At 49.5% G+C, this 25,479-nt stretch overlaps 1 protein-coding gene across 2 annotated transcripts; it reads right to left on the bottom strand.

Moving 5' to 3' along the window:
* Nucleotides 1-807: 807 nt before the first annotated feature.
* Nucleotides 808-25,369, bottom strand: THOC1 (THO complex subunit 1). 2 transcript variants are annotated; one of them, XM_061549270.1, is made up of 21 exons: nt 24,920-25,369; nt 21,666-21,739; nt 20,713-20,773; nt 19,950-20,016; nt 18,261-18,379; nt 17,333-17,381; nt 16,062-16,157; nt 15,013-15,143; nt 14,030-14,103; nt 12,702-12,810; nt 11,738-11,878; nt 10,270-10,370; nt 9,870-9,936; nt 9,623-9,673; nt 9,384-9,454; nt 8,417-8,509; nt 7,113-7,178; nt 5,249-5,332; nt 4,332-4,479; nt 3,541-3,610; nt 808-2,922 (listed from the first exon to the last, which is right to left on the bottom strand). In XM_061549270.1, the coding sequence occupies exons 1-21, from the start codon at nt 24,968-24,970 to the stop codon at nt 2,585-2,587; spliced, it is 2,061 nt and encodes a 686-aa protein (XP_061405254.1). In that variant the 5' UTR covers nt 24,971-25,369; the 3' UTR covers nt 808-2,584. The 2 variants fall into 2 exon arrangements, with proteins under 2 accessions (XP_061405254.1, XP_061405255.1); XM_061549271.1 differs by having other exon boundaries at nt 15,061-15,143.
* Nucleotides 25,370-25,479: the final 110 nt, after the last annotated feature.

The following is a 25,479-nucleotide window of genomic DNA, read 5'->3' as shown; positions in this document are numbered from 1 at the left end:
TGGATCCCCCCTGCAGTCACGAAAACTTCAAGTCTAGATCCATAATGATGCTGGTGAGGATTAATGCCCACTTAAGTGTACGACGTGAAAATTCAGGGGGCTTCAAAAAAATGTGAACACTTCGGAGAATTTGCAACAAAACCACCAGTGGTTTGGATGAAGAGGAAAGACCCCAGCTGGGCCCCAAAGTGAGAGGGCCAGGAGGTATGCAGTCAACAATACTTGACTCAGGGAGGACGCCCCTGCCATGCATAGTCCCATGGGATGTTGGCTACCAACAACAAGGCAACTCCTATGACTAATTGGGAATGGGACGCAAGCGTAGGATTGATCACCCTGTCGCTGGCCGCCTTTGGGGAGGGTGTATAGTATGAAAGGCCGAAACACTCTAGGAACCAAAGGGTCACTACTGACGATGCGCTCCCCAAATTTCACCAGGCTCACTGTTCATGAACTCTTGGAAGTGCTTGCACAAAGGAGAGTAACATCTCATCCTGTGTTCTTTGGAATCTGAATATTCAGGGTGCTTCAAAAAAATGTGAACACTTCGGAGAATTTGCAACAAAACCACCAGAAACGTGACTCCGGGCTCTAGAGACCACCTGGAGAAGATTCCAAGCAACGTGTTGACAATGATGGCGAACAAGTGGAGACTTTTACTTTTTGAAGCTATTAACATCACATGTGTTATCATGTTACAGTATATATTATCTGTTCTATTTCCATTAAAAACGATAGTTCCATAAAAGTGTTTAAAAAAATGTGAAGCACCCTGAAAAATCTTAAAACATTCCATGTAAACTTAAGTCAAACTCTTAAAAACAAAGTTTTTTTTATTAAAACATTCTCTTCAAACAGTTGCATGTCAAACGTACCAAGGAGGACGTGGGTACTGTACTGTAGAGTAGAATCACAAAACCCCAGCAGAGCGCGTCTTCTCTGCTCTGCGAACAATTTGGGGGGGGGGGCAGTGCACCCCCCTGATTGGTTGGTCTTGGAAAAAAAAAACTTGATAACGTCACAAAATCTCATCCGTACACAAATTAGGATTTGTGCCGAGAGTGACGTGTGGTGGCTGGATTAAGTGAGTTTATTATCATTGTGCAGCCATCTCTGGAAAGATGGTACAAAACAATAAACTACCAAAAGTTTATTGATGTGTCCCCAACCACGCTGCTGGTATGGGCGAGATTTTTGTTAAAATGATCTGTGGGAAATAAAAAAAATTCACAGGACAGCTGCTAACTTCAACAACAAAACATCGCTACATGACCCGCGAAAGCGCCCTTGCTTCGAGGCCAGGACGACAGAGCTTACATTGTGTTACCGTAAGTCGTAGACGGTGAGGCACTCAAACCCTTCATCATACTTATCACCACCGTTATAAAGTATGTCCTGCTTTGTGGGAAGCCAACAGCGATTGGTTCTCTTTGCTAGAATGGTGCTGGCCACAAGAACATGGAATTTCTACAAGGGACTGTTCAACAGATACGATTGCTGCTCCCTTTGCTAATTTCCACCAAGGACGGACTTACTTCTTAAAAACTAATAATGGCAACGAGTTGGGACCTTTTAGGTCTGGCTGCCTGATGAATTGTGAACATGGTGGAAGGAGTAAACGGCCTTGAAAGGCTAAGGCCGTTGCACCCAGGACTCTGGCTGTCCCTGCTTGGGTAGAGTAACACGTCTACAACAATCTAGGGTGAGGTCAGGGCCATGTTCAAAGGTCCCTATCGCGGCCAAGGCCCCAGCGTTTTAGTCACGTCATTGAACGATGAAAAACCCCATCCACATGCAGAGCAGCAGCAGTGGAAACAGCAGTCGAAGTGGAGATCGGCCAGCTGTTTCTGAGATCTGTTCAAGTGACGTTTCCTCTCATCTGCTCACAAGGGGGCGCTACATTCCCACATACGCGCCCTACTACAGCGAAACACCTCAAGCCAGAGGTCGCAAACGGGTTTTGATTCCTTACCCGTACCCGTGCCCGGGCGCACCAGGGTCGCAAACGGGTACCCGTACCCGGCCGGGAAACGGGTAGCCGGGTATCGGGTAGGGTACGGGTATCGGGTACCCGGTTGCGACCCCTGCCTCAAGCCATGGCCCCAAAGCAGGAGCCGGCTGTCCCTGCTCATCAGGAAGTCAACAACATCTCGACAACGTTCCAGTATCGTAATTAGGGTCAAGACCAACCATCAACACCTCGAGCCAATGGCTCCGATACATCCCAGCTCTCCCTATAGCCTTCCTAGATGACGTCAGGGTCAGGTTCGAGGTGAGATAAGGGTCAAGGTCAGCCTGCTCCATCTTCTCTACCGCCCTCAATCCGTCCCCCTTCACTCCCATCTTTCCCCAGAGCCTTAGACATCAGGTTCTGCGTCAGGCTAAGGCAGAGGGTCAAAGTTACGCCCGGCTGGCGCTACCAACTAAGCCCTCGAGACAAGGCCCCGTTAACAACTGGGCTTCTCACACGGCCTTCCCAATAACACCTCAGGGTCAGGTTCTTGGTCAGGCCAAAGATCAGGGGTCAGCGTGAGAAGCCGGTCACGGGCAGCGCTACCCCCACCCGCAGCTCCGACCACCGCCCTCAATCCCTGTCCCCCTCTGTGTCGGGCTCCGAGCCGTCAGACGGCGGCGAGAAGCCGATGGCGCTGATGGCGGTGTGCAGGGCCTCCACAGTAGCGCGGGGGCCTTCCCTCTCCTGCCACGCGAGCAGCGCCTCCAGGGCCCCTTCCTCGTCATCGTCCTCGTCCTCCCCGCGTCCGGATGCGCTGCCGGCCTTCGCCCCGCCCTCTCCGTCCTCCTCCTCGTCGTCGTCGCCGCCGCTCTGCAGGTGCTGCACGAGCGCTCGCCAACGCGCGCCCACCAGCAGAGCGCACGCCTCCAGGTGCCGCGACGTCACGGCGCGTGCGGCGCCCTCGGGGCCTGCGGGGGACGGACCGTCGCGCGGAGTTCACCCGATCGTCACGCGGAGTTCACCCGACCGTCGGGCAGCGAGAGCGCTTTGCGTGCTCGCCAATGTGTTTTGTGCGGCGTGGCGTCGGACGCAACCACCCTCTCTGTGTGCCAAGCCAGTTTTAACCCTCTGATGACGTACATGTACATCGTCTAGAATGTGTCGTGTTCGCTCCAGTTCCCTGCGGTGAGTGCAATGTCTTTAAAAACAGCGCTACTACGCCTCTAAATAAAATTTACGCTGAACCGCTTACACGTTCCGAGATTCAGCGGTGAACGGGACACCACCCTGCAACTTGCAGACATCTGGGAATGGGAAAAGTTAGGTTTCTCGCCAACTGCACTTTCCTCCAATTGTGTTCATCTTCATGCGTCTCTCGATCAATCTGCGCGTCCCCGCGTCTCTTTGTTCTTGAACTGATCTGTGTGACGCTGCGTGGGTGTCCTTGCGTGCGCTGTACACGATGGTCCCTGCTCACTTCGGTGTGCCCGTGCGTCCTTCAACTCAACCTTGTGTTCAACTACATGTCCCGCGTGTCCTCCACCCTGTCCAGCCCCCCCCACCCCATGTCTCCGTGCGTATCTCACTGTCTCCGTCCTTGAGCAGCCCGTCATCGTTATCTTGCTCATCCTCGGTCTTGATTTCCTCTGACGGAGGCTGCACACAAACACAGGTACACACATGCAGGTATACATTCACAGATGTGTACATTCATACGGGCACGATAACGCACATGCGTGCAATGCGTTTACGATTTTGCCGTCTTTCCCCGCATTTTATGCCAATTGTCCCCTTGGCGTCATCAGATGAAGAATCCATTGGAATCTCTCCCAGAGAAGGCGCGGATATCACAGAGGCACCACTGAGAAACCCCCGTTCCAAGTGACTGGTGCAGATTACATTGTACACTGTTATGAGCCTTGGCTGGGAATCGATCTTAACCTGCTGGGTTGGTAGTGAAGTGTGCAACCAATGCTAAAGACAAAGCTAACCTCTATAGCCTTTAACAGACTGATGAGTCAAGTGCTATTAGCGAGGATGTATGAAGACTGGAACGGCATACGCGGAGATGGAGTGGCCAACACCACTCCCGGCCGCCTTTGTCTCCCCAGTTCTGATGTTTGCACACTGCACCAGCTGCTCATTTAAGTCTGAGTTGACCTAGCAGGCCCAGGACCGGTTCAAATATTCGCCGCCGTCACCACCGCGACTGGGAATTGAACTCGGCTGGCAAGGTTCAGGGTGCAATGCGCCAACCGCTGCACCACCACCGCTCTCCACTATCATTACAAACACACATACATCAGATGATCATTTATGGCTAGGTGAAGTGAATGAAACGAGGAGGGGGGGTAGGGGAAGTCCGTGAAGGGCGTACAGGCATCTCCCTGGCAAGCCGCGTCACGATGTTCTCCAGGTACTCGGGCAAGCTGCGGAACTGCTGATTGGTCGGCTGGAAGAAGTGAGGGCTCCGGCGGGAGAGCAGACGCAGCGCGCGCCACCCGTAGTTGGAGTCGTTCACCACCCTGGTGGGTGGAGGGGAGGCACAGAGCGACATCACCACAACCGGCAGCTCGGACAGGGGCACTGGCGCACCCGCGCTGGCGCTGCCGCTAACACCGGCACCGACAAGAGCAGCACTCGGGGGAGGCCCAGTGCCGATCCAGATACTTCTCGCCGATGTTGACCGTGAGCGGGAATCGAACTCGGGTCGCAGGGTTCAGGAGCGCAGTGCGTTAACCGCTGCGCAACCGCCCCCCCCCCGTAACACTCGCACTCACGCTTACTGGAACTATCGCCAGCGCTAACGCTAGCACGGACATTATCATGGGGGGTTGATATGGCCTAGTGGCAGAGCTGTTCACTGTGTGTTGCGGATGGTTCGTGGTTTGAACCTAGCAGCCTGCACTGGTTACAACTGCGGGTGTATTCACCTTGAAAATACTACGTGGCGTCTAATTCACAGTACATAGTCAAGCCCCCGTGACGTTATTCACATCACGACCATTGTGTGTCGGCATCACAGTCCAAATCTGGCGGCGTCACCGCTAATGACACAACTGAGATTGTACACAACAACCATCACGCCCACCCCCACCTCCACCCCCCCCCCCACCACCGCAAAAACCTACGTGGCAGGACCCTCCTGAAAGACAGCCACGAGACTTGGCAAACGATGCTTATTTTGGAGGCTTCTCCCTGGCAAACCAGCGTTAACAAATAACATCGAATAATGGCAGCAACACGGGGGGAGCCAGTCGCGTTGTTCGCTCGGGCGCCGCCACCGCTCCTCACTTGTACTCGCGGTCCACCATGCTCTCGGGGTCCGCCTGCTCGATCGCCTCGTCGAAGAACTCCTCCAGTGACGGCAGGAACTCCCTACACGCGGACACGCGAGCGCCACCATGCGGGTCACCACCAGCTCACCGCCACGGCAAGCTCCACCATACGGCACACGCCACAGCAATCCAGCTCGCACGACAAATCACGAGCAGAAAGCGAGAACCAACAGCTCCCCTGTACTCCACACCCCTACCGCTCACCAGCATTGCAGCTCACCTGATGACTCACCATGATAGAGCAATGGCAAACAGCTCACCAGTACAGTGCTACAACTCACCAGCATTGCAGCTCACACAACAGATCACCAGCACATAGCAATGGTCAACACCTCATCAGTACACCCCCCACCCGCTCACTACAGCGCTCCATGATCTATTAGCTCACCGGCTCGCCAATATCCTCAAAATGGTTGCCACGGTGGCAATGTGTACTACATCGCCTGGTGTGCAGGAGGTCATGGGTTTTAGCTTGACCCCGATTCCTGTATATAGGCTTGGGCAGGTCACATCGCTAGAGCGGTTAATGGATGATGGTCAAGTATAATGATGGAGCCGCAGCCGAGGAACGGAACGTATCCGAGGGCGTCCACTGAGGAGATGGAGCGGCAGTGAGATGTTAAATACCTCGCCTGGTATACAGGAGGTCGTTGGTTCAATTCCGACCCTGCTGCCTGTATATTTGGAGTTTGCAAGTTCTCCCCGCGGTTGCGTGGATTTTTCTCCGGGTCCTCCGGTTTTTCCCTCCACATTTAGAATCAAAATGCGTTTAGAGTACCTGGCCGCTGTACATTTCTACAGTAAGGGGCTGTCCATAAATGGCGTCAGGCGATTTTTGACCCCCCCCCTCGTCACACGGCGTCATAAAAAGTCAGAACCCCCCCCCCCCTCAAATATGACGTCACAAAGCTCTGCCCCCCCCCCCCCCCCAAAACCATATTTCCATTTTGAAAATAAAACATGCTTCAAATCGCTTTAAACTATTGTCATTGTCGTGCTTATTTAATGTGGCACTGCACTCTGATGTTGTAGAAGTGTTGTTAGAACAATTAGTGTTGTTATAACAATTCTATATTTATATAAAGTTGCGCATTTTGATGTGACGTCACATTTCTCAACCCCCCCCTCACCTCGTCACACATCGTCACAAATGTCTGACCCCCCCCTCCCCCACGTGTGTGACGTCATTTATGGACGGCGCCTAAGCCACTTTGTTGAGCCGTCACTTGTGACCAGGTCACTTCTGAAAAAATTAACCCGTAAAAACTAAGTTTTTCACTATAAATCCTTTATATGCGTGGCGGCTAGAGTCCTCTCGTCCTCTGGCTTGAGATGGCTGCCACCTATGGGTCAGATGATTGTTTGCCACCATTAAGCAATTGGTAATTACATATAATTATTTTTTCCTAATAAGTGTAAAATTTAGGAATTTTTTTTTCACGAAAATTAATTGTCATGCACAACGAGTCTGTGTGCAAAATGTCAGCTCGATTGGATCGCGGGAAGTGGGTAAAAAAACGACCGAAAGATTTGCACGGTCGTAAGCGCGCAAGCAAGTGAACTTAATATAAAGGATTTAAAAAGAGCTTCATAGCTCAGTGGGCCTTACCTGGTACAAAAAAAGAATAGTTTTTTAGTTTAATTTCACCAAGACGCTGCGTGTCTTATCAGCTCTCCAGCACACCACATAAAACACACCAGGTTCATCAGTTCACCACCGCCGCACGTAACGGCTCACCAACTCTCCACACAGCTCGCCAACTCACCCCCCCCCCCGCCCCCCTCCGAGGTGCAAGTTTTGCGTGGACGGTGGTCGTTACCTGCTCTCCGCTTTGCAGGCCTCCATGTTGTCGGGACACAAGTTCCACAGCCGGGTCAACTCGTCGCTGCAGCAAAGAAAGTGGTCACAGCGCTCAGCAAGAGCAGTAGAGAAGAGTGGTCCCTGCAGAGCACTCAATGCAACGGTCATTGCAACTAGTGGAACATAAGATCAGGTTTTACCATTCCTGGCAAAAAAAACAGGTGTTAAGATCTACAAACACCAAAAAGATACCTTTTGCAAGGCATCAAGTCTGCATCAACCACACAAACATGTGGCAAGACATACAAACATGCTCTGATAATATATGCATTGTCCTTGAAAATGATTGGCCTACACCAGAGACATCCTTTTTGTATGGCCTTGTCTCACCGGTGTTAGAGTAGAACACGTCAACAGGTAAACAGTATCTATTTTTCTTCTTGGTTCTTTCGGTAAAGTAACGTAGAAGAGAAATAATAAAATAATAAAACTAAAACTTATATTATGTTTAAAAAAAAATAAAACACACACACTCACTCACACACTAACCCACTCACTCATACACGCACTCACTCACGCACACACTCACGCACTCACACACACTCACTCCCTCACCCACTCACACAAACTCACACACACTCACACACTCACCCGCTCACTCACACTCACTCACACACTCACCCACTCACTCACACTCACCCACTCACCCACACACACACACTCACACACTCACCCCCTCACACACTCACCCCCTCACACACTCACACACTCACTCACACACACACACGCTCACACACACATTCATTGCCTCTTGCAAATGAGACTAGCTTGGTCTCCCGAATTCTCACCCGGTAAAACTAAAATAAACTTGAAATCTGAAAACTTAAAACACAAACGATTACCATCCTTCGTACGTTTTAATTTGCAGGATGGACAAACATCTTAAAATCCACCAAAAGCCGGATGGTGACGTAGCTTGACGATGATGATGGTGGTGATGATGATAAGAGCAAATATTTGTCAATACTTAAACGGTATTGTCTTGATGGATTTGAAAATTATTGCAATTCAGCTGTCCATCAATGGCTGTCTCAATCACACGATAACAAGTTTCCCAGGTCATGAAGGTATATTTTGAAAAGGGCAATAATCATTGCTCATCCGTGTGCTGCTTTATTTCTCAAGTTTAAAGCCAAACAACTCGCAATCTTGGTGTGACGAGGACGGCGATGATGGTACGATGTCGTGCGACGGATTTTGGAAGGCCTTCATCCAGCAGTAGAAAAACTGCTACAAGCCCAGAGTCCCCAGTACGCCAGGTACCTGCCCATGAGGATCTTCTTGTGGGACCCCTTGCCCAAGAAGTCTTCAGGAGCTGCCCTCTTGCGGGGGCGATGGGGCCGTGTTTCTGCCGGTCTGACCGGGGGGGCGTTGGAGGGGGGGGGGGGGGTAGAAGAGGGGGTGAAGGAGCAATAAGGGGGAGATCGAGGCGGTGGGTTCATATTTCACATGAAAGTTCAGCTTCGGGTTGAAGCGTCCGCGTGTCGGCAGTGTCAGCAGCTCGCATCGGTACACAGAGAGAGAAATGCAAGCTGGAAAAAACAGCACGTGAAGAAGAAGGGAGCCTCCATTTTGTTTTGCTGTGGAATGCAACCGCACACACAAAGTGAAGTGCTCATGGACGACAGAAACACGCAAACGCACGCGCACACGCGTTACGCAAGTGGGCACATACACGTCGCTGCGTGCGGTAATCGCACCGTTATGTAGCACAACGATGTTGTTTGTTTGAATAAAAACCGTTTTTTTTAAAAGTATTTTTCTGCCAAATCTTTCCCAAATGGCCCACAAATGTGGGTGTTGGCGAGTCGAGTTTAGGGTATGGGCAGCGCTTGCTTTTAGGTTATGCAAGAAGGTCCATGTTTATAAGCTATGAATAAGGGTCATTGACTAAAACGTCGCCAATTATACTTTTCCTCCTAAGACCACAGTGTTATTGACGAATGTGCTGAGTTGTTTGGTTCGAGGTTTTTTTTTTAATGTTCATGAAAGTGTCCTCGGACAGACGGACAGACGAACACGAGCACAATATTTCCCAGGCACAAGAAATCACTGTCGGCTGCCCTGTGTGTGTGTGAACAATGTCTGCTGAAAGTAGTACGCGCGTGAACGTTGACCGGCGCGTGTGTGTGTGCGCGCGCACACGCGTAAACGCCGCGCGTGCCGAGTACGTGTGAACCCTGTCCGTCGGACACTGCGTGCGTTGCGCCGTGCCTCTGTGCCACCGTACCTCTCCTTCACGAAGCTGGGACAGCCCTCGTTCTTCCACGTGATCCAGTTCTCCTCTCGCGCCAGAATGTGCTGCAACGAGAACGAAGAAGGTGGTGGCGCTTGGCCACTGGATTTCCCCAACGCGACAGGCATCGCAGGTCAGGTCAGGCCAGCGTCAGGTTAGTTTTGGGCCGCACATGCGTGCATGTGGGCGCGTGAGCACGTGCGTGCAGTGGCCGACAGCGGTGACGGACTCACCTCGATGGCCTTTGAGAACTTGTCACCCTCGGGAGGAGTCTCCTTTAGCAGCTGTCGGCAGAAACAGAGCGACAAAAAAAAACGTACATTCTTCAATAAATCGTGACCCTGAATGGTGAACAGTTAGTTTTAATATTTTACCAGACTAGTGCCACCAGGCCAGCTCTGGGCTTAGCTTCAGGCCAGCAAGAGGCTAGCTCCAGGCCAGCTCAAGGCTGGCGCTCGACAAGCGCCAGGCCTGGTCTACCTGGAAGACGTGCTTGATGGTGTCCTCGATCCACAGCGACTGCTCGTCAGTAAGCACACTCGTAGAGCTGAAACGACAGCCGGTACACAGCGCTCGGACACGCGTGCACTGCACACAGACGGACGGTGCAGCTCGCATGCACACAGAGGGGCGGTACAGATCACACACCTGCAAGCTGCGATACCTCTACCATGTGCCGTGCGTGCCGTGGGTTAGTATGTACGTGGTGTGCGAGTTGGTGGCAAGTTGCGCTGTAGTGTGGGTTCGCGGTGCGGTGTGCTGCGGTGTGGGGTGGTGTGTTGCGGAGCGAGTGGTGAGAAATTCCGTGACGTGGTGTGGAAGGTGTCGATTAGCTGTAAGCCACGCTGTATCTGTCAGCTATGCTAGAGGCTGAGCTGACCTTTTGAACTTCACCTGACCCTTTAGGTACTGAAACAGCAGCAGATGCTGCAGCAGGACATGGCGCCGGAAGTTGCTGTCGCTCAGCTGCAGGTCCATCAGCTGCAAGCGACACAGGAGAAGACACGAGTGCTCAACACAACGCGCTACACCGACAGTGCAACACCCATAATGATTGGGCGCCACGGTCGCGAGATGTTAACTCCCTCGCCTGGTATGGAGGAGGTGGTGGGTTCAATTAAGACCGTGCTGCCTGTATATTTGGAGTTTGCGTGTCTCTCTCCCCGCGGTCGTGTGGACTTTTCTCCGGGTCCTCCGGTTTTTCACTCCACATTTAGAAACATGCGTTTACAGTATTTGGCTGCTATACATTTCGACAACAGAAGCCACTCTGTTGAGCTATCATTTGTGGCCGGGTTGCTTCTGAGAAAGAGCTATAATAGCTCAGTGGGCCTTTCCTGGTTATAGTTTAGTTTTACAGTTTATGCATAAACACCCAGACAGCCCGACAAGACAAACAGAAAAATCCACCCGAGTAGCATAAAAACAATCTTGGAACGAGCGCTGTAAAAAATATTTAAATTATAGAGCTTTTGTAATTGATTACTGAATGCCTTCCCGCACCATGTCGGTTAAGGGGGTTGTAAGACCGTACTTCACCACGCTGGACAGCCTGGGTTGATGAAAGAGGTCGGCCAGGATCGGTTAGGATATCGCGGCCACTAATGTTAGCCACAGACAGAAAATGACATCCACGCACTAGCACATAGATATATAAATAAAGAAGTCAAAGATCCCCTGTATAGCCTGACTGTTGGGGCAAGTGCTGTGGGCGAGTAGCTATAAAGCCCGGCATGACACGTGTAAGAAGGTGGGTGGCCAGCACCATGCACAGCTGCCTTTGTCTCCCTTGTGGCGATGTTTACACATCACACTAGGTACTCATTTGAGGCCGAGTCAACCTAGGGGAGGCCCAGAACCAGTTAAGATAATCGTCACTGGTGTTGGTCATGATCAGGAATGGAACTTGGGCTGCGGGGTACTTAGCGCAGCGCGCTAACCGCTACATTACCGCTCCCAGACAGACACGCGCAATCACGTGTTTCCGTACATAACCACGACTCCATGGGGATTATGGGGAAGAGAGCCCCCACCCTCCCCCCACCGCCGGCTGCATCCCCTCCCAGACCTGCGGCCAGAGGTCGCAATCGGGTACCCGATACCCGTACCCGGCTACCCGTACCCGGCTGGGTACGGGTACCCGTTTGCGACCCTGGTGCGGCCGGTACGGGTAGGCCGTGAGTCACTGGTGAGTAACCGTTTGTCACTCATTTCGGGTAGGGTACGGGTACGGATAGGGAACGACTACTCGTACCCGGCTGGGTACGGGTACCCATTTGCGACCCTGGTGCGGCCGGGTACGGGTAAGGAATCAAAACCCGTTTGCGACCTCTGCCTGTGGCCCCCACCTTCTCGCTGGTGAGGAACTTGGCGAAATAAGCGTGCTCCCCGTGCGCACGGGAGACGGCGCCGGCGCCGTGGACGCGGCTACTGGCATGCGCGTCGTCCAGCTTGAAGCTCTTGAACACGGTGAGCACCTCCTCCGAGAACTAGCGGGGAGAGAGACAAAAGAGCTGTCACACACATCATCATCATCATCGCCACATGTAGACTCGGTTAGCACCTCGTCCGAGAACTAGCGGGGAGAGAGACAAGAGAGCTGTCACACATTATCATCATCACTGCCGCCATCGCCACGTGTACGCACTTTGTCTGAGCACTAGCGAGGAGAGAGACACAAAGAGCTGTCACACATCATCATCATCATCGCCACATTTTAGACTCGGTTAGCACCTTGTCGGAGAACTAGCGAGGAGAGAGACAAGAGAGCTGTCACACAATATCATCATCATCATCACCGCCGCCATCGCCACGTGTACGCACTTTGTCTGAGAACTAGCGAGGAGAGAGACACAAGAGAGCTGTCACACATCATCATCGCCACATGTAGACTCGGTGAGCACCTCTTCCGAGAACTAGCGGGGAGAGACACAAGAGAGCCGTCACACATCATCATCATCATCACCGCCGCCATCGCCATGTGTACGCACTTTGTCTGAGAACTAGCGAGGAGAGAGACACAAAGAGAGCTGTCACACATCATCATCATCATCGCCACATGTAGACTCGGTTAGCACCTTGTCGGAGAACTAGCGGGGGGGCAGGGGGGGCAAGAGAGCTGTCACACACCATCATCATCACTGCCGCCATCACCACATGTACGCACTTCGTCCGAGCACTAGCGAGGAGACAGACACAAAAAGCTGTCACACACATCATCATCATCGCCACATGTAGACTGACACGGCGCCGCTGCAAGTTACAATTCATTATGTACGAGTCTCTAAAGAGGCCGTGGGAACAGACGCACACCTTGGAGAAGGTCCTCCACTGCAGGCGGTCGTAGCACTGCAAGGGGCAGCGGAAGAAGTCCTGCAGGGACCAGAACTTGCGGTAGAGGTTGTAGTCGATTGGCACGGAGCTGTGGGGAGGCACGATGATTTGTTTTTGGTGGAGTATCAACTAAACTATTTTTATTTTACCAGGCAAGGCCCACTGAGCTATACAGTTCCTTTCCAGAAGCGTGCTTGCGTGGCTACAAATGATAGCTCGACCAAGCGGCTTATAATAACATGGACAATTATAGCAACCGAACGCTCTAAAAAAATAACGGAAGGCCCGGAGAAAAATCGACGTGATTACAGGGAGACACGCAAACTCCAAATATACAGGCGTCGGGATCGGGATGGAACTCACGACATCCTTCATACGGAGCATCGAGTGACCAGGCTGAGACCCTTAACCCGTCGGCTACATTCAGTAATAAGGTGCGCCTTTTGGCGTCATCTGGTCCAACCCATGTGAGACTAGGCTCTAAGGAAAGCTGTCTCGGGTGTGGACCAATCAACTTCAAGGACAGTGCATACATTATCAGAGTTATGTTTTTTGTTTGTATTACGACTGCAGGTATTGCGGTCTATGCAAACATGACTCCTTGTAAAAAAGGTGTCAGTTTTGTTGCCGGATAGAAGGGTAAAAAAACAATTACAGTAATCCCTCGCCACTTCGCGGTTCAAGTTTCACGGCCTCAGTGCATCGCGGATTTTTCGAACTGATTTAAAGGCCTCATTATACCTGTGCAGTAACACCATCATCATCATCATTCATCATCACATTCATCGAACTGCACAGGTCTGTCATCGTCGTCATTGTCATCGTCGTCATTACTGGAGTCAAGTCTCAAGATACTACTGTCATTGGTGAGTGTAGAACACCATAATACGTATCGTATGAGAGAGAGTGTATAATATTAAGGTTTTATAATTAAATAGATTTAAGTAAAATATATATAAAGTATAAATATACATATTTTAAACATTCTGGTACCCACACACACATATACGGAAATTCCTAGGGGGCCAATCCTACTTCGCGGATTTTCACCTATCGCGAGGGGTTCCAGTCCCCATTAACCGCGATAAACGAGGGATCACTGTATCATATTTTTTACTGGCAAATGAGGTTCCAATGGTGATTCAGTAACCCAATTTAATCATAGGCAGGTGTCAAGCTCAGCGTTCTCAATTCCGAGTCAGCTCTCCGCTCTGGGTATTGTTGATGCATTGCTCCGGTGCTCTACCAGGTACAGAGAGAGAGAAGGGAGTGGTGGTGCAGGCGTGGGGGTTAGTGAGCGTCCACACCTCGTGGTAACGATATCGTCCTCTCCCATTTCTCCCTCCTCGATGTCCACCGTGTCATCACGATCGTCCGTCAGCTGCAGAGCAACGCGTTGACAAATAAAACACGGGACACACAATGCACACGGACGCAAATAATAAGTGTCAACTTGCACAACATTTGCTCGCTCTCAGAGAGAGAGACGCAAGTGGCAGGGCAGCAGCAATCAATACCAAATTCCCACCACTGCCAATCTCTGCGGTCCTCTATATATTAAGGTGTTATCATCGCATTCTTGGTTCTTTCGGTAAAGTCACGTAAAAAGGGAAATAATAAAAATAAATTTAATTCTCACGACGTTTCGGCCACAACGCTGTCTTTCCGACAGCTCTGTTTCTTCACCTGAGGACGGTTGCTTGCGTTGTGGCCGAAACGTCGTGAGAATTTAATTTAGTTTTATTTTTATTATTTTATTATTTCCCTTCTACGTGACATTACCGAAAGAACCAAGAATATGAATCCCCGCAGTCACGAAAACTTTAAATCGAAATTTAGCGTTATCATCGGTCACGAGTGTTTACAAGTGGGAGAAAACCTAAGCGCCCAGAGGAAACCCACACGTGCGAGGTGGGGCAACGCTCTATTGCATGTAGATGGAACAGATGGGAGTCCACGTTTTTTACGTACGGTACTGCATTCAGCTCGACGCCCACTGGGAAGGGAGGTTCACAACATTTGTGCGGTGCTTCACCAACCCTCGCGAGCTCCACAATGCCGGATTACAGGCGTGCATCGCCGCCACCACCACCATCAGGCTGAATAATTGAGCACGTTTGGTATTCGCTAGGAGAGGGCCCAAGACCGGTTGAGATAATCGTCACTGGTGTTGGCCGTGAGCGGTAATCGAATTCGGGCCGTCGAGTTGTTCATAGCGCGGGGCACGAACCGCTGTACACACAGACACACGAAAAAGCATACGCAAACACACGAGCATTCCCGTACGCGCCTCTCCCTTGACCCTGCGCGTGTCGGGCCCACAGCCACGGCCCTTCACCTTGAGACACAGCGTGCTCTCCGTCTCGTTGGTGTTGAACACAGTCACATTCTCCAGGTTGAATTGACTCTGCAGGTTCAGACCTGAGCACAATGGGAAGGGGCAACATCATCATCATCACCACTACCATCATCATGATCACCAGTCGCTGGGCTTGTAATATAAATCAGTCCACACGCCAAGCAATTCGATTAATTGGTACAATGTCCAGCTGCGATTTTACTCGTTGATTTTGACTCAGCGACAGCTACTTGGCGTCTGGTGGTTCGGCGTTATTCGCGAGACCAAGTCAAACACGTAACTTAGCCTCACTGTCATATTTTTGGTTCTTCCTTTAAAACACTCACTTATTTTACCTTGCTTACCCAAAATCCCCCTTCCCTCCCCATCATTAACTCCATTCCACTTACCTACCCGTTCATCAAACTCACTCTCCGGACAAACGGCCGCTTGGCCGTCCATCTGGGGAGACTCGTGGGTTTTACTGTTGATTTGATTTTGATGATTCAAAATAATGTTTCAAACTTTTGGCATCATTCCTATTTAGCTACAAGACCAAATGCGTGCGTTTGTTATTTGCGCCATTATTATAGTGCAAGGCTATAACGAAGGCACGATGTTTCACATGGTGATTTTACAAAAGGGGACGATGTTGCCGTGTATAAGTCCCATGGCGTAATTTGGCTAATGTTGCGAGGAAATGTTTTACATTCGCCAAATGTAGATCATGACGCCGACGCACAATGGCCTACACGTTTCTAACGGAACCAGGGGATAGTTAACATCTGCTCCAAAGCGGATGGCGCGTATTCTATGGTTTAAACACTAAGGCTGCCCGTAGATTCAAACCGTGAGCCTCTGCAACGAGCGGTGAGAGAGCACCACACAGTTGGCCCGCTTCGCACGAAAGCACGCGCAATCAACGGCGCGCGTGTCGCGAGCGCGAGGTTCGGTCGACGAATCGGCACGTCGCTACGCGCCCGCCTGGGTGTGCGTCTCACCTGACTTTTCCGAGAGAGGAAAGAGCCGCGCGAGGAAGAGCTGGATGCGTCCGCAGAACACGGTGTTCTGTGACTTGGACAGGCGGCGGAGCAGGTCTGAGTGAAGGACACGTGTGCACAGGATGGTTACAGGTGTGTGTGTGTTTCGATTTAAAGCTTTCGTGACTGCAGGGATTCATCTTCTTGGTTCTTTCGGTAAAGTCACGTAGAAGGGAGATAATAAAATAATAAAAATAAAACATAATAAAATAATACAATTCTCACGACGTTTCGGCCACAACGTAAGCAGCCGTCCTCAGGTGAAGAACAGGTAAGCAGCCGTCCTCAGGTGAAGAACAGGTCTGTCGGAAAGACAGCGGTGAAGAACAGCTGCTTGCGTTGTGGCCGAAACGTCGTGAGAATTGTATTATTTTATTATGTTTTATTTTTATTATTTTATTATCTTCCTTCTACGTGACTTTACCGAAAGAACCAAGAAGGTGTGTGTTTGTGTTTGTGTGTTCGGGACACACGGCATGATCACGTGTATATGCAGGACACATGCACGGGACAATCACACTGTGCGTGGAACACACAAAAGCACAGATCACATGTGTGTGTGTGCTTGTGGTTTGTGTGGCTGGCATGCCTACAATTCATCCAGGGTTTAACCAGACTGGATTGTGTGAGCTCAAAGATCCTTCAAAGATCTGGACACAGTCCTATCTGTGAGCTCCTCTGACAGGCAAGGATGCGTTTGCTGGGTCGTGTACACCGCATGCCCAGCCACTACATGCCTCCCAAGCCACTTCTGTTTGGCCAGATAGAGGGGGTTACACGGACGTGGGATGGGCTATGGAATAGATGGACAGATTTGGTACAGAAGGATGTGGAGTTTTTGGACTTTCCAATGTCTGGTACCAGCAATGTCAAGATCAGCCACTGTAGCGGAAGCTCGTGAAGGATGTGACTGGGCAGTTGGAAGCAGTTGCCTTCCCAACAACAATATACGGTGGAGCGACACTCACAACAACGAGCGGAGCGCCTTGCAGCTAAAACGCAGCAGGCTACCACAGTGGGGAGTACAGGTGGTGTATCTGCCAGTCATCTCAGGCAGTCAATCCATAACACCCGGGTGTGAACCATGACATCATGCCAGCAATCTTTCTACACTTCACGTGGCCTCAAAGTGCACCTCGTGCCTGGCACAAGCGCCGTGGTGACGTCACCGCCACTTAGTGGCGAATGGCGGTTGTTGCTGCTGTTGTGTGTGTTTCACAGCCCCCGCTCACCATTGCACATACGCAGGAGGTAGTTTTTGCCGGCAGAGTAGAACGTGCTCTGCGAAACAGGGGTAGGGAACGCGTTAATTTCTCCGGGACTTCACAAAACGCAACGGAGACCTGGTCAAGTGTGCGGCTGTGGCGAGAGCGATTGCCTCGCAGTCCAAAGGTTGATGGTTCAAATCCCCATCCAAGGTCGACTGACCATTTATTATCGTCATTAAATCGATGCTTGTAGATAACTTTACTCTAGACCACAGGCCACACAGTAACGCCACTGTCTGCTTTGATTATTCGCAGGCAGCCTTTCAGATATTCACCAAGCCACTCTTGAAGGTCTGAAAAGTGTGCCAAGGCACGTGGTGAGACGTATGCTCAGAATCACATTGAGAAACAGAAAGAGGAACACGTGGATTAGGGAGCATTCACAGGCTAATGACATTGTCCAAACTTTTAGGCTTGAGCAGGTCACATCGCTGGAGGGGTTAATGGATGATGGTCAAGCATAATGATGGAGCCGCAGCCGAGGAACGGAACGTATCCGAGGGCGTCCACTGAGGAGATCGAGCGGCAGTGAGATGTTGAATACCTCGCCTGGTATACAGGAGGTCGTTGGTTCAATTCCGACCCTGGTGCCTGTATATTTGGAGTTTGAATGTTCTTCCCATGGGCTGCGTGGATTTTTCTCCGGGTCCTTCGGTTTTTACCTCCACATTTAGAAGCGTGCGTTGAGAGTATTTGGCTGCTATAAAATCCACATGATAAGCCACTAAGTTGAGCTATCATTTGTGGCCAGGTTGCTTCTAAAAAAAGGGCTATATAGCTCAGTGGGCCTTACCTGGCAAAATGAAAATAGCTTCAGTTTCGTGGCTGTGCAGAAGGTGCTGCATGGATTGTTGCCATCTCAGGGTCATGTTTCCATCTCAGGCGTTCTTACCGCCTTCCAGGTGCCGACGTTTTGCTCCACGAAAGTGAAGATGTGGTCGCACTGGTCGAGCGGGAGGCCGTCCAGAAGATCTCCCAGCAGCAGGAACGGAGTGGACGCCGAGCACACGCCTGCGTCGTCGGGGAAACAGCGCGACATCGTATTTTGATCCCATTGACTTTGGATCCCTCATCCCTACGAGTCAGAATACTATTATATTATTTTAACCCCAAAGTAAGTCTGTTCAGGGAACATATATTTATAACAGGGATGCGAATTGGATATACAGGTAGTCCCCGAGTTACGATGGTCCGACTTACGATATTTCGATCTTACGATGGCGATAGCGATACGACAAAGTTGCCAACAACAACCTAACATCGCTCAAGTATGCAGACGACGGACAGAATCTTGGTGAGTACAGGACAATATGATACGTTACGATACGTTCAATGCATGTTTGATACGTAGCTTTAGCAATTTAATTTTAAGGTTACCACGATACGATTCGTTCGATGCATGTTAAAAGTTTTTATAGCAGCTAGGATTGTTACCTGAAAAAAATTTCTATTAAATTGCAGTTCCTATAGGTAGGCTAAGGATTTACCTTGTTTTTTTTTTCTTTACATTTTACTGTGCAATACAGTATTGTAATTAATAAATACATACAGTATATAGTTTATACAGTACAGTACTGTAAATTGCTCTGTTTTGCTAAATAATCACCATTCTTTAAGACTCCTGGGTAGGCTGGGCCATCTTCGACTTAAGATATTTTCGACTTACGATGGGGTCGTCGTAACGCATCTCTATCGTAAGTAGAGGACTGCCTGTATTGTGATCGAGTGAACAGAAATATGTCGAGCGAGAAGGAATAAGCGGTTGTACTACTGCCTCGGCGGAGCATCACACAAGGCGGGATTGCTGCTGCATGCTTCGAGATGCTACCCACGGGCCTCAGTCTTTGTTCAGTGTTCTTCAGGAACAGAACTACCGCCTTATAGGACAAGAGACTGTACTTCATTTGAAGCAAATAATAAACGAAAATATCTCAACACATATCTCAACACAATCACAAATCTCTCTCTGTGGCCACGTCGCTTTCTCATAAATCTCTCTCTGTAGGCCACGTCGCTTTCTCAAAGACGTCGGCGATTTTGGCCTTCCGTTTTAGCTCTGTCCACGTATGACACTGCCTGAAACATAATAGGCAACGTTTCGGGAAGTGGACCTTCCTCATAGCACATACCTCTCTGGACTATGTGCTGTAGAAGAAGGGCCACTACCAGAAACGTTGCCTATTATCTCCCTTTTTGTTATTTAAGTCCAGTGTTGTTGACGGATGAGTTGTTTCGTTCTCTATTTGTGCTGGTGCACCATTGGCAACGCAGCAGCAGCATTCCCAAATAATGTGTACTTTTTTTTTATTATTGCAAGACTAAGATTTCATACAGTCATGTAAAGCAACATCACAGTTAAAATATAATCCTCTCGCTAACAAATGCCTTACGAGTCAGCATTAAAGACTGCACAATATATCCATTGAAATTATTTGTAATTTGAAGGTACAGTTGCATTTTACACCATAAAAAGGGTCTTCTACAACTGCATCACCATCATCAGTCGTCATCATCATGATCATTATCCACCACCAATTCATCGCGCTGTTATCAATGTCACCATGGTTGTGCGGTTACATGCCTGCCGTGACGCTGTCAATGCTGAGTGAGATAACCGCCAGGACATCCTTGCAGTCGCTTTGCCTCACCTGCACAAGACATATGGGCAGCACATGCAAGAACTTAATATAGTTTAATACAATATCATGCAACGCAATTGCACGATATTATGCACCGTCCCAATGGGACCGCGTCCCAAGATGACTGGATAGAAACCGTGGGTATACGTGTTGTACAGAGAGGGAGGCAGTCGGTCATAGGCAAAGGAAAATAGGAAGGCCTCTATACGAGGCTGAGTGTCTCTATACAATACAATGTTATCATTGATATGTCTCAATACGACCGCATCTCAGGTTGCTCTAAAGAAACAGTGGCCATATTTATTTATTAGAGAGACAAAGACAGAAGGGGAAAAAGGCCTTGAGCCTAGACATGAACAGGGGCAGGTGTCAACAGCATGTATGGTTGGGGGATGGGAATGCCAGACCATAGGGGAAAGCACAGAAGAATAAGTAACCACCACACTGACCATACAAAAGCGTGACGTGATTGTGACAATGTGTGAATGTGTCCGTGTGTGTAACTGCATGTGACTTTGCTACCGTTTTTGACAGGTTGAATGTATAAGCGTGTGACTGTGCGCAACTTTGGGACTGTGTGTGTGTGACGATATATTTTGGGGAGTGGTGGTATTGCCTTAACAGTATGTTAAAGCTAGTATGTTAAGGCTATACGGGGGATCTTTGTCTTTGGCTGCAAGAGTGTGTGACTGCGTGTGCACTCACGATCAACTCCTTGAGGACGTCTCTGACAGCCTGGTCCAGTGCGCTCCGTTTTTCCAGCTCACTACATCAAACAGGAACATTGCAAAACAGAGCGAATTAATAAAGCCCTTGATTTATCCAGGAAAGCTTTGCTGCGTATATACTTTTCAGAACGGATCTGCATTGGACAAATTACATCGTTGAATGTTTGGCTTCATGTGGAAGGAAAAGGGAGAACTCAGAGAAAAACTCTACCCCACATGAGATAACATTTGAAACTCCGCACAGATGGCTTCAACAGTAAACTGCCGTACAGCTATCTCCTGGCAAAATCGCATCCAAATCCAACAAAACCCGATTTTCCCGGACAGCTCTCCCATCCTAGGACTAACCCAAGCTCAACCATGCGTAACTTTTGAGGTCCGATTAAATGTGATACATATTCAGGTACCGGTCATGGTAGAGCGTGGTCACAGTGTTGAGTGAAAAAGGCGAGTTGCTGGTGTCGTGAAGAGACGAATAAACCACACAAGCCCAGCTCGAAGAGTCACGAGCACTAACCGCCCGGATCACTGGGATCGCGAATGGTTTTCCTGGCTTGGATCGTTCCCAGGGTATCAGTTGGGTTCTAGATTTGAAGTTTTCGTGACTGCACGGATCCATACTTTTTGGGGGTCTTCGGTAAAGTCACGTAGGTTAAAAAATAAAATAAATTTAAATAAAAACAACTAAATTAAATCACGACGTTTCGGAAGCAACACAAGCATCCATCTTCAGGTGGAACCGCCACAGAAAAAATGATGTAGTGAATAAAGAGAGCTGTTTAGAGAACTGTGATTATATAGGGTAAGAGGGGGGGGGGAGGAGCCAAAAAGTGGGAGGGGGGATTAGCTGATTAATAGATAAGGGTAAGTGTAAGAGAAGGGAGGTTGTTGGGTGTCATCCTACACCGATGCTCCCTACGCTCCACTCACCTGCCGTTCAGCTGTCCGAAAGCCGCCACGATCACGTCGGTGCTCTTGTTCTTCAGAGACTCCCATGCCGAGATCTGTGAAGGCAGAGAGAGGGGATTGGGGCGAGGGAGGTGAGGCATGGGTGGGGGTGGTACATGCATTGTAAATGATAAAGGTGCAACCCTGCAATGGTATTGCTCATGGTGATGAAACAAAAATTTAATGTTCCGATTTAAAGCTTTCGTGACTGCAGGGATTCATCTTCTTGGTTCTTTCGGTAAAGTCACGTAGAAGAGAAATAATAAAATAATAAAATAAAACATTTTATAATTCTCACGTTTCGGCCACAACGCAAGCAGCCGTCCTCAGGTGAAGAACAGGTTTGTCGTGAGAATTATTTTATTATGTTTTATTTTTATTATTTCCCTTCTACGTGACTTTACCAAAAGAACCAAGAAGAAGAAAAATGTAAGGCTTTATCATTTCTGCCAATAATACAGGAGACACCTACTGCAATAAATCAAGTCTGCATTAAGCACACATGCTTGTGGTAAAACTTGCAGATAAACTTTGTTTGATGTGTGCAACCACTGCTGGCGGAAGGGCCTCTACGAAAGAGAGGTCCAGAAAGCCCCTCTCATCTAGAGATCATTTTGGCCTCCTCTTCCATGCCGGCCAGACGTCTTGGATGTGATGAGAGGACCCACACTTTACCCCGCATATGCGACATAGCGAGCATCTGTGGGTGTGCTAATTTATTGGACGAGAATTTCGGCCTCCAGCGGCCACCTTACTCTCTCTAGCTCCTGGGGAGGGCTTCTCGGCTACTCGTCCCGACTGATGTCCCCCCCCCACCCCTGCCAATGTGTGCAGATACTACCGACTCGATTGTATGTAGGGGTGTCTCGGCATTATACGCCTACAAAATAAAAGTGATTTGTTTTGGAACTCGGTTGGATCAACTTTTAACCCCCACATCTGGGAGGGGGGGGGGGTGTCCACTTTCTAGAGATGTTTTATTCAGGTCTTCTGGAAGGCTCTTATAATTTAGTTGATGGACAAAGGGAACGCTGTGTTTTATAATACAGCTGGGTTGAAAAGAGGCCATAGGTTTAAGAAACAAGCCTTTTTTTTGTATTGCCACACCGGGAAATCGACAACTTCTCCATTACATAGTCCAGTGCGTTAAGCATCACGCCAGAGCCGCATCAATATATATGCGACTACATTATATACAACAAACATATGATGCTGCACTGTCCTCTGCCTCGCAGCCTATGGCACCTGTTAATTACTGTCTGGTGGTTCGCCCAGGCCAAGCACTCGCCAGGCTCAACTCGATGAGCTTCCCAGATCTGGGGCATTCCGGGTGAGTTGGTCCACAGGCCCAGAGGTAGGCCTCGGCAAGGTAAGGTAATTTACCCTTATTACCGGGTAAAAGGGTAAAGGTGTCGACATGCCAAGGGGCAAGGTAAAGGGTAGGGTAAAGGTAGCTCAGAAGAATTACCCGGTAGGGTAAAGGTAGCGAGAAGTATTACCCGGTAAACACGGTGCCTTGTTTACCGCTAAAAGCTCCGTGGCGCAGTCCGTGGCCTCCATTAATAAGTAATATTAAAACAAACTTTTTATAAAACACGCTTTTATTAAATGTTACTAGTAATGGCAGAACTCTACGACTCCAGGAAGTGGCCCCGAAGCTTGCCAGAACGTAAGGAACCGTGGCCAATTAGAGCCAACGTCAGTTGAGCGTGGACAATTATACCCAAGCCGAAACATAACATATCAAAAATGATGTCGAAAAATATATACATTTTTATGACTAGAATATATTGTCATCAGTATGACATAAGTATACCTAGTTTGCAGTTGCAAGATTTGATATCACAACGACAACAATAGACAGAGTGAGTTAATAGAAAGCGTGTAAAATTGGAATAATCGAGAGTATTCTATATGAGTAAAGCGCTCTACCCAGCATTTACCGTTATAGACCGTTTTCATGTGTAGTAGTACCCTAGTCATTACCCTGTAATCGGGTAATTTGTATGGAGTAAGGGTAGAGTGATTGTATTGTGGTAAGGTAAAAGGTCGGGTAAAGGTAGGCTCGTTGTTTTTACACTTTACCTTACCTGCTAAAGCAGGGGTCGGGAACCTTTTTGACTGGGAGAGCCATAAAAGCAAAATATTTCTAAATATATTGCATTGAGAGCCATATAGTATTTTTAACGTATAATAAATTAAATGTCTTACTTTTAATGCGACTTCTGGTGCTGCATGGTTTTGCTGATGGCCTCGTAGTCGGGTGCATACGTGGTGAGGTTGAGCTTCATGCAGGCGTGACCCGTGAAATGTATCTTCAAAACTAATTTCTGTTCACTTTAAAATGACACAGTATTATTAAGTAATATCAAAAGCATTTTAAAATTAGTTCCAAACTGATTTTTTATTTTTTTTAATTATTGTTTCAACTCAAAATTGTCTGGGAGCCATATGCCGTCACTGGAAGAGCCATATATGGCTCGCGAGCCATAGGTTCCCGACCGCTGTGCTAAAGGGTACAAGGTAGGGTAGAGTGATTGTATTGTGGTAAGGTAAAAGGTAGGGTAAAGGTAGGCTCGTTGTTTTTACCTTTTAACTTTTACCTTACCTTGCCGAGGCCTACCCAGAGGTACAAAACGGAATAGACATTGGGAATAAAACAAAATAAACTTTTATTCTCAACTCGTCTTCTCCCCCAGTTTGGCTAGACAGCGGTGTCGCGCTCTTCTCTACCGCAGGCCCCCCGTGAGCGAGTGGTGTAAATTCCACATTCTCACGACGGGGACATGTACATTATATGCACATACGATAACCAGCGTTGACTTTCCAACAAAAAGTGACGCATTGCTATCGACCTAAGATGAATTGGCTACGGCATTTTAAACCTAGATTGAAAACTCGTTGCTTTAGAACTGCTTTGTGTTCAATGTTGTTGTATCCCCCCTCACCACCGCACCTCCGATTAGCACACGGTTGAATACGTACGGTGCGAAAGAAGTGCAAGTGCTGTGATAGCGAGTAGCAGCACGGCACACGAGGGGGGGGGGGTGGCCAGCACCACGCCCGGCCGCCTTTGTCTCCCCAATTCGCGATGTTTTACACAACCGCACCGGGTACTCGTTTGAGGCCGAGTCGACCTAGGGGAGTCCCAGGACCGATTTAGCGGGAATTCAGAAACTCGGGACACCGGCTTCGTAGCGCATGGAGAGGTCTCTCGTGAGCACGGCCACACTCACCGTGAGCGCTTTCCTGCTCTCCGTGAAGTCGAACAACATCGCCGTGGACATGGCGAGCACCCCCACCGTGCGGACCGGGGTCCTAAGAGGGGGTAAGAGGGGCCGAAACACCCGAGGCCCCCCCTGAGAGGAAACTTAAAGAGACTCCGGGGGGTTCCTGAGAGCCCTTGGGAAGGCAGAGAGATGAGTGGAGGGGGTCCCGAGACCCGATATTGGTACACCCGCCACAGTAATCCCGCTTAGCGAAGCACGCCGGGTTCTGAGATGATCAAGACGTGAGGTAGAGGGGGGGGGGGTCTGCGAGTGGGGAGCGAAGCGGTGGGGGTCCTGGGACCCCTAGGAATGACAGCAGACCCCCGAGAGGGGGTAGAACGCACGGGGCCCCCTCGGGACCAGGTGATCAGCGTTGGCGCCCAGGGGTAGGCCTCGGCTCAAAGTATCGCGAGACTTGACGATGTCTCGCGAGACTTGACGAAGTATCGCGAGATTTGACGAAGTATCGCGAGACTTGACGAAATATCGCGAGATTTGACAAAGCAAAGCGAGATTTGACGATGTCT

This window comes from Lethenteron reissneri, chromosome 10, assembly GCF_015708825.2.
Source record: "Lethenteron reissneri isolate LAM-NWPU_2019-01 chromosome 10, ASM1570882v1, whole genome shotgun sequence".
NCBI lineage: Eukaryota > Metazoa > Chordata > Hyperoartia > Petromyzontiformes > Petromyzontidae > Lethenteron > Lethenteron reissneri.
This window is presented reverse-complemented; position numbering and strand designations above follow the sequence as displayed.